This window comes from Phalacrocorax carbo, chromosome Z, assembly GCF_963921805.1.
Source record: "Phalacrocorax carbo chromosome Z, bPhaCar2.1, whole genome shotgun sequence".
NCBI lineage: Eukaryota > Metazoa > Chordata > Aves > Suliformes > Phalacrocoracidae > Phalacrocorax > Phalacrocorax carbo.
The window spans coordinates 51784203-51798868 of NC_087548.1; the positions used below are offsets into that span (position 1 = coordinate 51784203).

Consider the following 14666-nt stretch of genomic DNA (forward strand, 5'->3'; position numbering starts at 1 on the left):
TCAGCTTTATAACTGCTTCAAATTAATCTCTTTCCTGCTTTTATAGAATCCCATTGTGTTAATTTGAGCCTATTTCCAATTTAATTTGGATTTATCCATATACTCCAAAATATTATTGTTTGATCCCAGCTTCATATCACTATTTTTCTTAGCACACATACCATGTAATGCTTCAAGTTGTTAATGAAAATAGTAGAATATCATGTTTAGCATGGATGTCTGTAGTCTTCCACTCTTTTTCCCAGTGTTATGCTCAGTCATGACTACCTGCCTGCATTAAATTTTAAAAGGTAAAAATTAAGAAAGCAACTTATCACATCTTTAATAAAAATCTCTTTTATCTACAGTGCTGCTGCCTGAGTCACAGGGAAGTGGAAAGTCTCACTAAAACTGAAATACATACTACCAAAAAGACAATCTAGGTCCACTGCTTTCTTTTATTACGTTAAACTTATTGCAGTTTTAAAGGAAAGATACTAAAGACCGCTTACGCTATTTGAAGCCAACAGAAGCAGCACGAGCAAAAGAATTGAAGGACTGGCCCTTTGTTTACAGAAAATCTCTGCCTTTCTCGCTGTGCTGCCTAGAACTTTGCAGTGTATTTTTCCCCCACACCTTTCTCTTATCATCCCTATGTGCTTTTGTTATTGTGATCCTTTGTGTTTTAATGATACACTCTAATAATTTGGGTTTGGGGGTTTTTCTTCTATTATATCTAGAGGTATTCCTTTATTAGCCTGATGGGCAGCCAAAACCCAGGCCCTGTGCACCCATCCATACGGATGAGAAGCCAATGAGGCAGCTGGCTGCTTTTCGGTACACAGCAGAGGGCAGAGAGCAAGAGAAGCCCGGTTGCTCAGTGCGGCATGGGACGGAGGACGCGAGCCAGAAACCCTCTCCAGCAGAAAAAGAAACACTAAGGGGGGGCCGGGTTCTGTCCGAGCACCTAGCCCCTGGTAACACGGGCAGGGCCGGCGGCAGGGCTCCCCGGGCCGAGGAGGGCATCAGCGGTACCCGGGGAAACCGCACCCGCGGGGCAGACCTGTGGAGGGTCGCCCCTTACAGAAAGAAGGCTGGGGGGCAGCTGGCAGCCCCCGGGGAAGGGGCTCCGGGGGCGCGCGGGCAGCGCTCGGGGAAGGCCCGGCGGAGGCCGCGGAGGCCGCGCGGCCAGCGGGGGGCGCCGAAGCGGCGGCAAGTGCTGCCTCCCGCCGGGCTGGGCCCGCCCAGGCTGCGCGTCCTTCCCGGAGGCGGAGGGAAGCGGCAGTCGGCCACCGCCAGGTGGGTGTCCGTGGGTCCGGCGCTTGCCGGGGCCTCCTCAGCGTCCGCCCCGGTGCGCCCGCCCGGGGTAACGCCGGCCGGCTGCTGCCGAGCGCCGCGCCGGGCCGCGCCGCGGGGCCTGGGCCGCCGGGGCCTGCCCGGCGCTGGCGGTGCGAGAGCGGCGGGCGCGGGCCTTGCGGCGGGCCGGGGCGGCCGCCGCTGCCGGCGCCGGGCCTGAGGAGGCCGCCCTGGAGGGCGGGCGGCAGCTGAAGCCCGGACTGGCAGCACTACCGTGCCGCCGGCCCTCGCCTTCCCTTCTCGTGGGCTGTGACTTTCCAATCTGTAGAGGGCGTTGCCGGTTTAGAAAACACCATCCCAAGAAAGCAGGCTTTGTCACCGCATGAGGTAACGGGAAGACCTCTGGACACACCCCTCACCCGGTTTGGCTGCCCCTGCCGGGGAATGGGTCATTTGGCTGGAAAGTTTTCAACTGGAGATGTTTAAAACAGGCATTTAAACTCTGTTATAGTTTTACTTTATGGTAACGGTCCGTTGTATATGCGAGTTCTTTTGTCTGCAGAAATGGCCTTGTGGCCATTACAGCAACCTATTGGGTGTTTTTTAAATTGTCCGAAATTTGGACTACAGGCCTCAGACCAGAGTCTAGAATGGATACCTCTGGAGGGATCACTAAACAAAATTTGTTGCACATTAGGATGAAATTATGCTTTTAAATCTTTCTGGGATGGAGTGCAATGGGTTTGTGGGATTTACCCCAATTACTGTGGTTTGGAGGAGAAAATGTGTGGAAATATGCGTTGATTGATATATAACAGCAGCTTACAGAAACAAGTGGTATTACTGATGACGTTACTGAATTTTGAGTTGATGTAAAAACCTGATTATTCCCTAAAGATCTTCAGTGTTATGTGTGTTTGCAAAAAGAAGTTCAGGATTCTCCTGTATTTTGCATGCCTCCTCTGAAACGCTGGTAGGGTAAAAGCCTTGTGGGGACCTCAACAACTACAGAATTTGGCATCCCTACTCAGGTATGCTTCTTGGTCTCTTGTGGCACCATATGTTATTTTCAGCATTTCCCTGGTAAGTAATCAAACTGAAAAGAGCAGACTGCCAGCAAGTTTGCTTTCCTTGATGACCATAGCTTGTTCTGAATGAGGGACAACAGAAGAAGGCTGTTTTAAACCATCACTTGAGTTGGGCCATCGGCATGTATTCTTACATTTGAGTCTGCTAGCTTTGCCCATTCTCCTTCAGTTGATACTCCTTTGCCATACTAGAACGAGGATTTAATGGAGGTTAAGAGTCAGTTTAATAGACACTTACAAAGTTTCTTTAAGACAGGGATTTTCCGTGCTCCTGATGTGTTACTGTTACCTTGCAGAAAGAGGTGTGATTTGTCCAGGCAATCCCCATCTTCTGTCAAACCCATGTTAGGGTTCCAAAATCAAATACTATGTGAATGTAAAGTGTATACAGAGAAATGCCTGAAAGTTGATAATAATTTCATTCTCATGCGTATGTATACAAACCCATGGAAAACGGGACATAATCCTCTCCAAATATGTTTATAATTACGCATATAAAACATTCAGAACCACAGAGCAAGAGTATATTGGTGACTTGAAGCTGAGATTATTTAAGAGTATATAGCATCATTAAAAGGTACATAGTTGGAGAAAAAATCAGCCATGCTTGTCTTTTCTTGACTGATGGTGAGACAATGTTTCTGTGCATAATTATCTTATCTAAATAATGGCTTATTTTAGTGTCACATTTTATTTTTCCAGCAGGTGAGGATTTATTAGGTGATGGAAATTCTTTTAACAGGAAATTAGTCCAGTTTGGCTTTGCAAAATATAGCATGGGCCAAGTCCGGACTTAAGAGCATCCTCTGTTAAATCATTCTGTAGCATTGTAGTATAGGGGAGGTTAAGTTCTGAAGTTCGCAAGCATCCTTCTTTACATTTATGTATTAATTTTGTTCATCAAACAAATCTTTGTAATTACTTGAGGGTAGGCTAAAGAGAGCTCCAGAATAATGTTGAAAGATTTCGTGTGTGCTTTTAGTATGTTTTCTTCATAACAAAAGACAGATACGATACAGATGTGAGCAGGAGATGAATGCTGTGGGGCATCTGTGCGATGCTTCCCTTTCTTTTTGTCAGTAATGACAGGGATGTGGAAGGGACCTCTGAGGCTGGAGCTCTGCATTCCAGAAGTGTTGCTCAGCTTAGTGCGGGCCAGTGTTGGGAACCCGCTTGCTCGCACAGTAGTGGTGTGCATGCACTAAACACCTGTGTGGCTCTGTGATGTGTTCAGACAAATTGAGCTGCTACAGTAGATTTTCCTGATGAGTGACTGGATATTTGCTTTTATCGGCTCCTGATCAATAGCAACTATACTTAACCCTTCACAATATTAGAACCCTTCAGTGTTTGTGCAAAACCACTGCTATTTGGTTTTATCCACAACCTTTTACTTAATCTAGTAAAATAAGATTAGTGAATTCTGCTGATTTTAAAGCAAATTTCTATGGGGGTAGAGCCTTAGTTGCAGTCCTTTGAAGCTGAAGTTGGACTGTGCTTTAGCCCAGGTTAAATGCAGCAGGTCTGACTGCTCTCCTTCCTAATGATGCTGTCTGGCAATTGCAGGCTTCAGAAGCATAGGGAGGTCAGGCTGTATCATCTGTACTGTGGGAGCATGATGCCATCTGACAGTATCTCACCCTCCCTCGGGTCTAGATGTCTCAGGCTGCTTTATGCTGATGGAAGAGCAGAGCGTGACTAGGGCCTGGACAGAAACTGGCATCATTTTATAAGTTGGGAGTAGTCCTTTGAGTCTTTTTGTAACTGGCATTACAGTATGGCCTTAGTATCATTCTATGTAGGTGGATAAATTGACAGGCAGGACTCTGTTTTCTTCAGGCTATGTATAAAATGACACATCCAGTCTTATGCTAACCTTGGACACAGCAGACTCTTGCTTCAGCAGTAGTACCGGTCAATGGAGATTTGTTCCTGAATTCCAAAGACAGTGTTGCTTGAAATTGTTTAAAATTGGTAGGGAAGTAAGAGACTGTGCTAGCTTATTTCTTTTTGTGAGATCTTGAAGCTTTGGTACTGATACTGTCTTATTCATGCCTCTTCAGTTGATGCTCTGGTAGGAGTTGTCTGCTGGACTCCAATTTACCAGAGGGTGAAGGGATCAAAAAAGGGGGTTTAAAGGAGTGAACCAGGGCCATTTTATACACATGTGTATATATTCCTCAATACATGGACATTTATGCTTTATTCATTCTGCTGTTCATAGAACAATTTGGGGGCATTTTCCTTGTTTTGAAGGCACAAAATTTGGCTTGCGACGCTGGCAACAAAAGCATTCATTTAAAAACTTGCCAGAATGTGGTTTTGGCATTTTTATCTTGCATGTGAACAGGCTGACGTGCTGCATTTTTTTATGCCAAAAACACATCCATTCTGGGCACCTATTACTGTGGACGTAAAAATTTCTATGACTGAGGCTATTTAGTGTCATCCAGATTTGCATTTTTCCAAAAGGTTCCAAGCTTATTTTTGCATTTACTATGTAAAATCCTGGACAATTAGATTTCCACCTCGCCAAGTAAAACAAATGCAGCAGCTGCCCAGGACTGTGACCAATGGCAGTGTGTGCCATGCTAGTCACCTGCAATTTTTCAGTGACAGCAAGCGTACTGCTCTATTGCCACAGCTGACTCGTACTGGTATCAAGCCTGACACATACAGATGAAGAACCCTTTCTGTCCCAAACTAAAGAGTAAACCTAAAGCCTGTTCATTGCAGAATACTCTGTTTTAGACAACTTTATTTTTATGTGGTCAAAGAAAATAATCTGATTCTTTCCTAACATCTGAAATTATAAAATTCAGGCTATAATTTTCAAAGTGTTACCTTTTCTTTGTATTCACTCTGTTGATACTTCTTCTGGAAACGTGACAAGTTACCCTTACTAGAGTCTTCTGGAATTTAAGAAAAGGTGTCTTTGACAGTGCAGTAAGGGTGGTAGAGCAGTGTCATGTCACCCATTTGATTTTACTTCTGGTTGTTGCTTAGAAACATAGCAGTTAAGTGGGCTTAAGTTTAGAGTCCACTGCCATGTTTTGGTTCTTAGTGGTTATGCTGGCAAAACTCTCCCTCTCAAAACAAAACAATATAGTATTAGTACTGAGAGACTCAGTGAATGCACTAGGCTCTTTTTTACTGAACATCCTAGAACATGCTCATCTGTTTCTCACAGTTAAGTTATTTGAACTTGTGCCGTTACATTGTGTCTTTCTGGTTAGTTGTAGTTAGGACTACAGGTAATTTGTACCTGAACAGAAAAATTTTGGCTTTATGTAAAAAGGACTTGATTTTCCTGGTGTAAATTCTGATGTCGAGTGTCACATCTGCCAGTAGTCTCTGTGGAGACTCTCTTTTGCTTCTCATTTTTGCCCTTCAGTCCCAAACTGCTTTGTAAAGGTCCCACTGAGACACAAGTTTGGGGGAAGCACTGTTGCTATTAGTGTTATTACGAACAGGTGTCTTCAAAACTCCAATATGGTACCCTTCAACAGCACCGACTTTACTTAAACTCTCTCAAATAAATCACAAACCTATCAACATTTTTCATAAATTATTTTGCTGTTGCAGGAAGGACTCAGGGCAATGTGCATGCTTTTAATATTACCAAGTTATATCATCTTGGCTGCAGCTTTTTATTCACTGCAGAAAGCATTATATTAATATTCTGATTAGGCACAGATTAATTTTTTGATGGAATAATTCTGAGTAAGTAGAATTTGTCAAGCGCTGCAGCAAGATTACTGAGGTTCAAAGCACAGCACTTTCCATTTTGTTAATATCATGTAATTCTTACTGGCATCTATATGGTTGAAACAGCATAATGCATTTATGTCAGCATTTGTGTTAGGGAATTTAAAAGAGGCATTTCAGCAAGAAAGCATAGTTGTTTGTTTGTTGTTTTTTTTAATGGAGCTACACTTCTTGAGCTATGCAGTGTTTCTGGCCTGCTGCACAGTAAGCCATTTTTCTGATTAATGTGTTGATACAGTGAACATAAAAATCCTGGGAAATGGTTTGATTGTGTGTATTTTAGAACTGCGATTGAAGTATCACATTTATGTTAACATTAAATTTAATGAGCTATAGCTGGCCACAAAATAATTAACCATTTTATTTTTGCCTTAATAGGACGATGGTGCTTTGTTTTCTGAGCAGAACACTGCAACTAGCAAGACATTCATCCAGCCCACTGGGGAGACAGCTCTGTTCAGCCAGCACAAACAAGCCAGTGTTGACTTTATTCACCAAGGTAAAAGTTGTTTACAGAATAAAGCTAGGCAAGACTGCATATTTTTCAGTTTTGGTGTACATGAATCCCAGATGAAAAGGCTTAGCCATGCTTTTTGTCCCCTTCAAATTTGTGTAGTATTGGGCATTTTACTTTGGGGATGTCTTTTACACCAGGCTTTACAGCACAGTCCTACTCTCATTGTAGCAAGCAAGTAGTTACAATCAACAAATGAAGGAAGTTGTGACTCAGTGACACTTGGACACTAAGGCCCGTTTGCTAGTAGAAAATTGTTCTCAAACTGCCAGTGTTTCATCCTGGAAATGGAGAACAAAGATAAGCTGTTATACATAATCTGCCCAGGACAAGCATCAACAGCCAAAGTAGGCTTTTCAGAGGGCTCACGTTTTAATTTCAGCACTACCTGTGAGACTGAAAATACACCCAAGTAGCATTGCTAGTGCATGAGGAAAAAGTAGATCGTGCTTTCCCCTCTTTTTGCTTTATTGGCTGTGTAGCACTAACAGGAATAAAATGCAGGCCTAAGTTTGTCAGTGGCATGAGCAGATAGGATTCTTACGCGTATTTAGAAAACAGATGTGATGAGCAGGAACGGTCATTTGTGAATGGTCGCCTTCCACGAATTGTTATCAGGAGCCTGTGTTACCTGCAGAGGTCTTCTGCACTTTTAGATAAGATGGCACATGGCAGGCTGTGCTGCATTTGTGTGGTTGATGTAGCCTTCAAGAGAAGAATAACTAGAAATGTAAAGCACTGAGAATGTTGACATTGTTATGACAGTATTTCTTGGAGATGGATGCAACTAAAATAATTTCTTCCCCTTGCATAGTTTGTTCATTCCATCCATAGCCATAAAGGAGTGTTTAAACTCCTTTATGCAACATATGAATAGGTTAAAAAATAAAAGGTTACCATCTGTTTATTAATCAGAGCAATGCATACTATAAGAAGAACTACACTTTAAAGTTACAGCTGTCTCTCCCCTTGCCGGATTTAGCACGAACTCATCCATAATCTAAATGTGATAAAGTAGGGAATAATGAGCTTACCTTTGGGTTAATGATTGGAAAAAAGCTCTTTGTATGATTCTTATGTCTTAAAATTTCTAACTAGTAAGACACTGTCTGAAATAAAATTTTCTAATAGCAGAGTTCAAGTACTTCTCTTAAGTGACCTCTTGTTGAATGTGTTTTTAACCTAAAATGTTTTTCATATCTGATACCACTTGCAACTGCAAAGCAAAATGCAGGCTACTTTAAAATAAATCTAATCACCGCTCTTAGTTTATGCTAATTAACTCCTTTTTCCCTCGTTCCTATTTTTAAGAATAGGAGAAAAGAGGAGGAGAAGGCAGGAGGGGGCTGTGACTTCTGCAGCCACTTCAAACCAATAGAAGGTAGCACTACCAAATGGTTTTCCCCTCACAGGTTCCTTTCATGCCAACACAAGCATTTGTGCAACAACTGCTCCAGGTTAAAAAAAACAAACTTTCTTTTTTTTTTTCAAGATCACTATTATCTCAGATCAGCTCTCCTGTGTAGCTCTACTGTGCAGCTATTTTGAGTGCTTATACCAGCACAAAAGAAGCAGTGACAGGAAGATGGGTCTGCTTCCTTCAGCATCAGTGCCAGCTTAAAATGACCAGAAAACTGCGGTCTAAGTAGGCAGCATAAATGGCAGTTATCTGGAGAAATAAAACTGTCGCTTCCACCATGTGTATTGTCCAACAGATCTAGCTCTCAGCACAGCATATGTCACTTTGGGAAGGGATTTTTGCTACTTCAGCAGTAGGAGTCCCTTTTGCCACTGTAAGATACATCTGAGAGAGAAGGCTGTCCAAGACAGCTTTATCCAGGCAGCCCTGTTGCAAATTAACATAAAGCAAGTGATGGCAGAGACCTGCTGTTGCACTGTTCTACTGAAAAATATGTACTGATGTAAATGTACTGTTTAAACAGATTTCACTGGTAGTTGAAAGAGTTCACTATCTGATTTTAAACCAGTTCAAATTTTATTAGTACCGCATAGTGCTTAAGCTTGCTATCAGAGCAGAAATAAAAATGTACTCTTTGCTAAGAGTCAACATAGTTTGTCAAATGCTTTTATGTGACTGTTACGTTAGAAAGCTCCCCACAGGCCTAGGGGAACCAAGTATGTCCTCCTTTAACTCTAATGAGCCTGGCATGTTACAAAACTCATGTGCAGGATCATTTCTTTCAGTCACCAATATCAGGTAAATCAATCCCTCCAAACATGACAAGAACTAGCAAGAGCACAGGGCTGTTGATCTTTAGCATCTTGCATAGGTTTTCAGAGCATAAGGATTTGTCTGTGTGGGAAAAACAATTTAGATTAGATGTGAATTAAAAGTAGAGTAGTTAATTCACATGCAGAAAATAAGAAGTAGCTGTTTCAGATCAAGTCCATGTTTAAACAAGCCCTAGGAAGGCTGCTCCTAGTAAGTAGGAGGGAGAGGAGAAGGTCTTTTCCAGCTGTGAGAGGTATTCCATCGCAGAGGGACAGAGCCATCACCTTCACCACTGTATGCTTTGTTGTGTGAAGTATAGGCCAAATTCTGCCATTCTGCCAAACACTGAAGCAACATGTCCTCATGTGCGTCACTCTTGAGGTACACACAGGTGTAATGATCATGCTGCATCATCAGCAGAGCTCAGCTGTATAACTGTAGTGGAAGACCAGGGAGTTTTCAGAAGTGAGAGGTTTTCTTTGACCTGTCGCAGGTCAAAACACTGCAGCTGTTTGGCCAGTTCTCCCTGTGGGAGGTTACTATCCTCCCAGCTCTGCAGGTTGGAGGATCATACTTAATTTCTTTCAGGCAAAATCAGCCATGTTATCTTAAATCACCTTCTTCTGCTCTTTGATCTGACCCAAGTGACTCTATCTGAAACAGATTAGAAATTACTCATGTGAATTCCTCATTCCCCTTCTATCAAGGGAAATTCTTCTATCAAGAGTGGTACTTGCAGTTGTTTTCAGCTGGTGATGGCAATGCTTGACTCTTCATTGCTATTGACCAAAACAAGGGGGCTGTGCATGACCTTCCAAACCATGCCCTTGAATCGGCCTTTAGAAGAGCCGTTGAAAACTGTTGATTTGCACCATGAGAAAATAATGGCAAGTGATTAATTAATTTAATTAATTAAATTAATTGGGTGAACAGTTGTGGGTTTTTTTCATCCATGCTGCACTGATAAAATAAAGATTTAGAAAGCAGTATGACAGGGTGGTATGGGGGAGGGAACCACACTTACAGTTATGATCACTCCTGTCTGTGTATGTTACTCTACAGTAAAAATGATGTGTGTGTTTTATGGTATGCTTCAAGCTGATCTGAATATTTTCCTTTAGAAACCATGCCCTCTATGTGATGAAGCAAAAGAAGTGCTTGAGCCGTATAAGAGAAGGGTAATGTATTGCAATACTGTATACATTCTCTATATAGAAAAAACAGTTAATCAGGATTCTTTCTTTGTAAAAGAAAATTGCTTGGATTTATTTGCATCCATTATTCTTTCATGGGTGACCTCTTCAAGACAATTTCAGCAATGATTTCCATAAAACTCATTATCCAAAAGCATTTTGTGACAATGCTACTCAAATTAAGTATTGGCAAACTAAACCAATATACACCTTATCACAGTAGTTTTTAAAAGCACTGCTTTTGTAAATACTCTTGCCTTGTCTGGTAGGGGAGTTTACAACTTTTATGAGGCAGGTAATAAATCATTTGGGAAGGATGTTAGTGAGTCAAATATTCAAGTATTTGAACTATACGTGATTGCAGTTTTTGCCATTCTTCAACCAGGTTTTCATCTTTCTTGAAGGAAGAAAGTGTTAACGGAAGCGTTAAGAGGTGTTGCACTCTGCTGCTTAACAGGCAGCTGTTGTGTTGCCAGCTACATATTTGTTGTGGTTGGCGCTCACAGTCGTGTTGTTCTGCCCAGAGGATCAAGAATATTGTCCTGGGCTAGGGAGCGAGTCCTTTACAGATACGCAGCTAAGGATTGTGGCTACATATATTTTGCACCCACAAAATGGGCAGTTGCCTACAACATGGAAGAATAAATCCAAAAGTACAAAGAAAACAGCCTTGCACTTCTGAAAAAAATATTGACCAAAAGACAAGTAGGTATTGGTTTTCAGTGTCCGGTAGGTACTAATATATTTGTTTTCTGTCACAGTTTATTTTGCAGGAGGTGGATATTACCCTTCCAGAGAACTCAGCTTGGTATGATAAATACAAATATGACATACCTGTTTTTCATTTAAATGGGAAGTTCCTAATGAAGCATCAAGTAGACATTCAGAAGTTTGAGGACCAACTTATGAAGCTGGAGTCGCAAAATGATGGAAACCAGTGAAGAAAATGCAGCTGCTCTGGTGTGGATCTGAATGGACTGTACAACATAAATTGTGTGAAGAAGCAATATTCATTATCTGGCCTTATGTTTCTTAGAACGTATGGTACCAGTGTCCTAAAAACCTTGAGTGACTTGTATTCTATTTTGTATGAATCATCCAGCCCAACTGCACCAGCAGCAACCTTTTCTGTACCATTAATTTGCTGCTATCCTAGGCTGGCTTTTCATTGACAGAATAAATGCTGCTCCATAACAGCAGATAAAGTGAAATGTGTTTCAGGATTGTTAGTACGTGTAAGCTGTAGGTCTGTAAGAGACCTCCTTGAAGAAGTGTAGGAATCTATCCCAAGTGCTCATTTGAAATGGGGAAGAGGGCATTTACTGTAAATGAAAAGGACACTTGATTAAAGACGGCACGCTCTCACTGAAGCGAAGTCCTATCTCTAGAACAATCATCACAATTTGATACAGCTGTTACTAACACATGAACACTGAATAGTTTATTTTTCTTCTAATGGGATGAGTGTATCTTGCACTTAAGTCTATTTTATGTACTACAGCAAGCTTTAAGCTCCTTAGTGCTTGAGTTGCTCCCAGCCACAAGAAGAAATAGAATGAACTATAATTGAGCCAAAAGAACCAAATATGTAATGAAAATAGCATTTATTAACTCCAGACATATCTCTCTGAATGCTACTAATTTCAGAGTATAAAATGAAAGTAAGAATCCCTAAGAGTATCTTTAATATTTCCTGGCCTAAGATATGGGACTCCCTTAGACTCCAGTTATGTTCTTAAAAAAATCCATGCTACTACGTGGTCTTTTCCCCTGCTTAGAGATGCTTGTGGCATAATTTTCCATCATTAGAAATCCTGTGAATAGAGAAAACATGTTTCTCTGATATTACAGGAACCGTGCCTGTAAGAACTCCAGACTGGAGTTCTGTGGTAACTGAGTCTAGCCATTGCGCTTCCTCACTCGGTGAGGAATCATGTTTCAGTTCTGTCTGCAACACAACTGCAAATCCATCAGCAAGTTTTATCAAGGGTTATTGCAGTTCTGTTAGCGCATCATTGGCAATGTGTGAGGTAGACACAATGCCCAAGTTAAATACATTTCAGGATGAGGAGAAAGGTAGATCAAGGAAAAGTCAACTGTTTTAAGTTGAATAGTCTGTAATAAGCGCTGGAGAAAGTTTTTGGTATTTTTGGTCTATTTAATAGACCCTTCAATACAGAAACTAATCTCTACCTGCTGCATTTCTGTTCTTTCTACCACAGTGGTATTCAGCCTTCTCTCATCACCAGGAGTTTAAACAGGGACACTTGGCAGATGTGTCTTCACAGGGGGGAGGATCCGGGGCCAATACCCAGTTAGAAGAGCAAAGTGAAGTTCACTAGGATTCATTACGGACTTCAGCTTTTGGAGTGTGGTTCAATAAAAAGCCAGCTGAACTGCTATGGTGACAGTGGGCAGTTCCTATATGGCCCCATCCTACAGTGTCTTTAGCATGTGACAGATCATTTGCAACCCAATTCTAATGTATTCTGCAAGATTAAAAATTTCTGGGTAATGGGGTGAGGAATTAAAACTTTCTTTTTTCAGTTTAACAACTGGAGTCCACTCAGGAAAGAGTCTGAAAGTATCCAAGAGTTCCCAGGAGGGACAGCTTTGCCCTTTTTATAATAGAGATCTTTAGTTAAGTTCAGCCACATCATCTAATTATACCCTGAAGTTGATAGGACTTCAGAAACTTCCATTTCATAACACTTCACCCTCCTCAAGAGGTCTGCAGAAGGAGAGTGGCATCAAACAGGATAGATTTACTAGATTTGCAAAAGCTAAAAAGAAGCTTGGAAGTATAAGCATCTCCTTAAACCTATTTAAGGCTTTTCATCAGCAATTCTGTAATTGCTTTATCCAAACCTGAAATTACAGCCAACTTTTGGTTCTAAAGGAAGACACTCATCCGGACTTTAAGTAACCAGTTTATTCCTTTTGTAGCCTTACTTTACCTTTAGGGCCTTCTGCTTTACCCTTTTGTGGTCATTTACATTGTAGAGGAAGAGTAGGTTGAACAGATATTTAAAACAAGCTGAAACTTCTCAGCAGTAAGTGACTGAACTTGAGTAACCCAGCAAAGCATTAAGTGTGATGCTTTCCCCAACATGAGGAAAAAAAACCCCAAAACTTGAAATAGCAAGATGCTTCTTGAATTGTATGTTGCAGCATAGCTTTGCCCTATCCACAGAGCTTTTCATCACCATTTACAGAAGAAAGGACCCTAGAGACAAAAGCTTCTGTACTTTCTGCAGTTCGTAATGCCACGGTCAAACTTCGAAGTGTACCACAGTTACTGTTAAATAATAGGTCTGAAATACCTCTGTATCAGCAAGTGCCATTTGCTTTCCTTCTGTAATCTGAGGTGGTTACGGAGGGCGCAGGTTTTTCCTTACTGAGTTTTGTAATACGAGAACTGGCATACAGTACTTTTCAACCATAGTTCAAGTGTTTTTCTAAAATGTAGCATTATTATCTCAAAGATGCAGAGGCCAGAAGTCATGTGGACTTGCCTCATTTCCCAATATACATCACTGACAGGCTGGAATAGCCATCTGAGAGCAATTTGCCTTTTTTTTTTTTTTTTAATTTTTAATAAGGTCTGTTTGGGGAAGGAAAAAAAAGGAAGCTAAAAGTAAACTTCTTAATCGTACAGGAGACGATGAATCCCTTGCTCCTTATTCATTCAGACTGCAGAAGTTTTTTTCTGTAGCCAGTGCCAGATTTTTTCCCCCCCTTTATATTGTAAAGTGAATGATAACAGGATTTTTATAATAGCCTTGTCTATGGCATAGCCTTTATCAGTGAGATGAAGGTTTTCCATTAGTCCTGGCCATGGGCCTTAGTTGTGTATAATGTATAATGAGAAGGGGTGGCAGCTTCCCTCCACTCTTCTGCTGTACAGTCAAACACAACCCTGTGTCGTGCGTGCCTCAATCCTGTTTTCCTTTTCAACACAAGTAGCAGATTTAAGTGTGTGAGAAAGGTCATTGTAGACCCATGTGCAAGCAACAGGCCTGGACTCCAGGGTGAATGTTCTCTAGTATGGAAGGTCACTGCCAGCCACTCCAAACACCACCCTGTCCTTCCACAGCCAGAACATGGGATAGACTGCCAAAACCTTTCAGCAGTATCTGAGATGTTGCTGTTCTACTGTTTTAAGGGAGCGGAAGCCCTGTTTTCATCAGTTTGGGCACAAAGATAGGAGATGGAAACATGTCAGTATGGAGTGTGGTGGCAGACCTCAAAGAAGGGCTGTGCTATAATCCTGTCCAGATAAAAGCACCACAGGACAAGGTGATGAGCAAGAGGCCAACAGTTCATTTTGGACCATACGTGCTATTGCAGGTTTCTCATTGGAAAATTAGGTTGCATCAAGGTTGCTGAAGACGTTATTCCCTTCTCTGTTAACTTCTCTGGGAACACAAAATACCAAAGAAAAACTGTAGAAGGCCACCTTCTCTTCCAAAGCCAGCAGCTCTGCTCAGTGGAATAATAAGGCATTCAATGACTATCTTCACATGTAAACACTAAAAGTTCACATCTTCTAAGTAGTAGAACAGACAGTGAAGTGTTTCAGCGTCATCTTCCGT

The 14666-nt window shown here is 41.6% G+C and overlaps 1 protein-coding gene across 2 annotated transcripts; it reads left to right on the forward strand.

Annotated features, from left to right (window-relative positions):
- Nucleotides 1–1168: 1168 nt before the first annotated feature.
- CZH5orf63 (chromosome Z C5orf63 homolog) lies at nucleotides 1169–11282 on the forward strand. Of its 2 annotated transcripts, none has more exons than XM_064438285.1 (4): nucleotides 1169–1278; nucleotides 6510–6630; nucleotides 10000–10056; nucleotides 10833–11282. In XM_064438285.1, the coding sequence occupies exons 2-4, from the start codon at nucleotides 6514–6516 to the stop codon at nucleotides 11010–11012; spliced, it is 354 nt and encodes a 117-aa protein (XP_064294355.1). In that variant the 5' UTR covers nucleotides 1169–1278; nucleotides 6510–6513; the 3' UTR covers nucleotides 11013–11282. The 2 variants fall into 2 exon arrangements, with proteins under 2 accessions (XP_064294355.1, XP_064294354.1); XM_064438284.1 differs by lacking the exon at nucleotides 1169–1278 and adding an exon at nucleotides 1338–1662.
- The last annotated feature ends 3384 nt before the right edge of the window (nucleotides 11283–14666 follow it).

Coding starts and splice junctions, on each gene's coding strand:
- CZH5orf63 (XM_064438284.1), top strand. Junction 6,631..9,999: donor TGTTGACTTTATTCACCAAG/GTAAAAGTTGTT, acceptor ATTTTCCTTTAG/AAACCATGCCCTCTATGTGA. Junction 10,057..10,832: donor TTGAGCCGTATAAGAGAAGG/GTAATGTATTGC, acceptor TTTCTGTCACAG/TTTATTTTGCAGGAGGTGGA.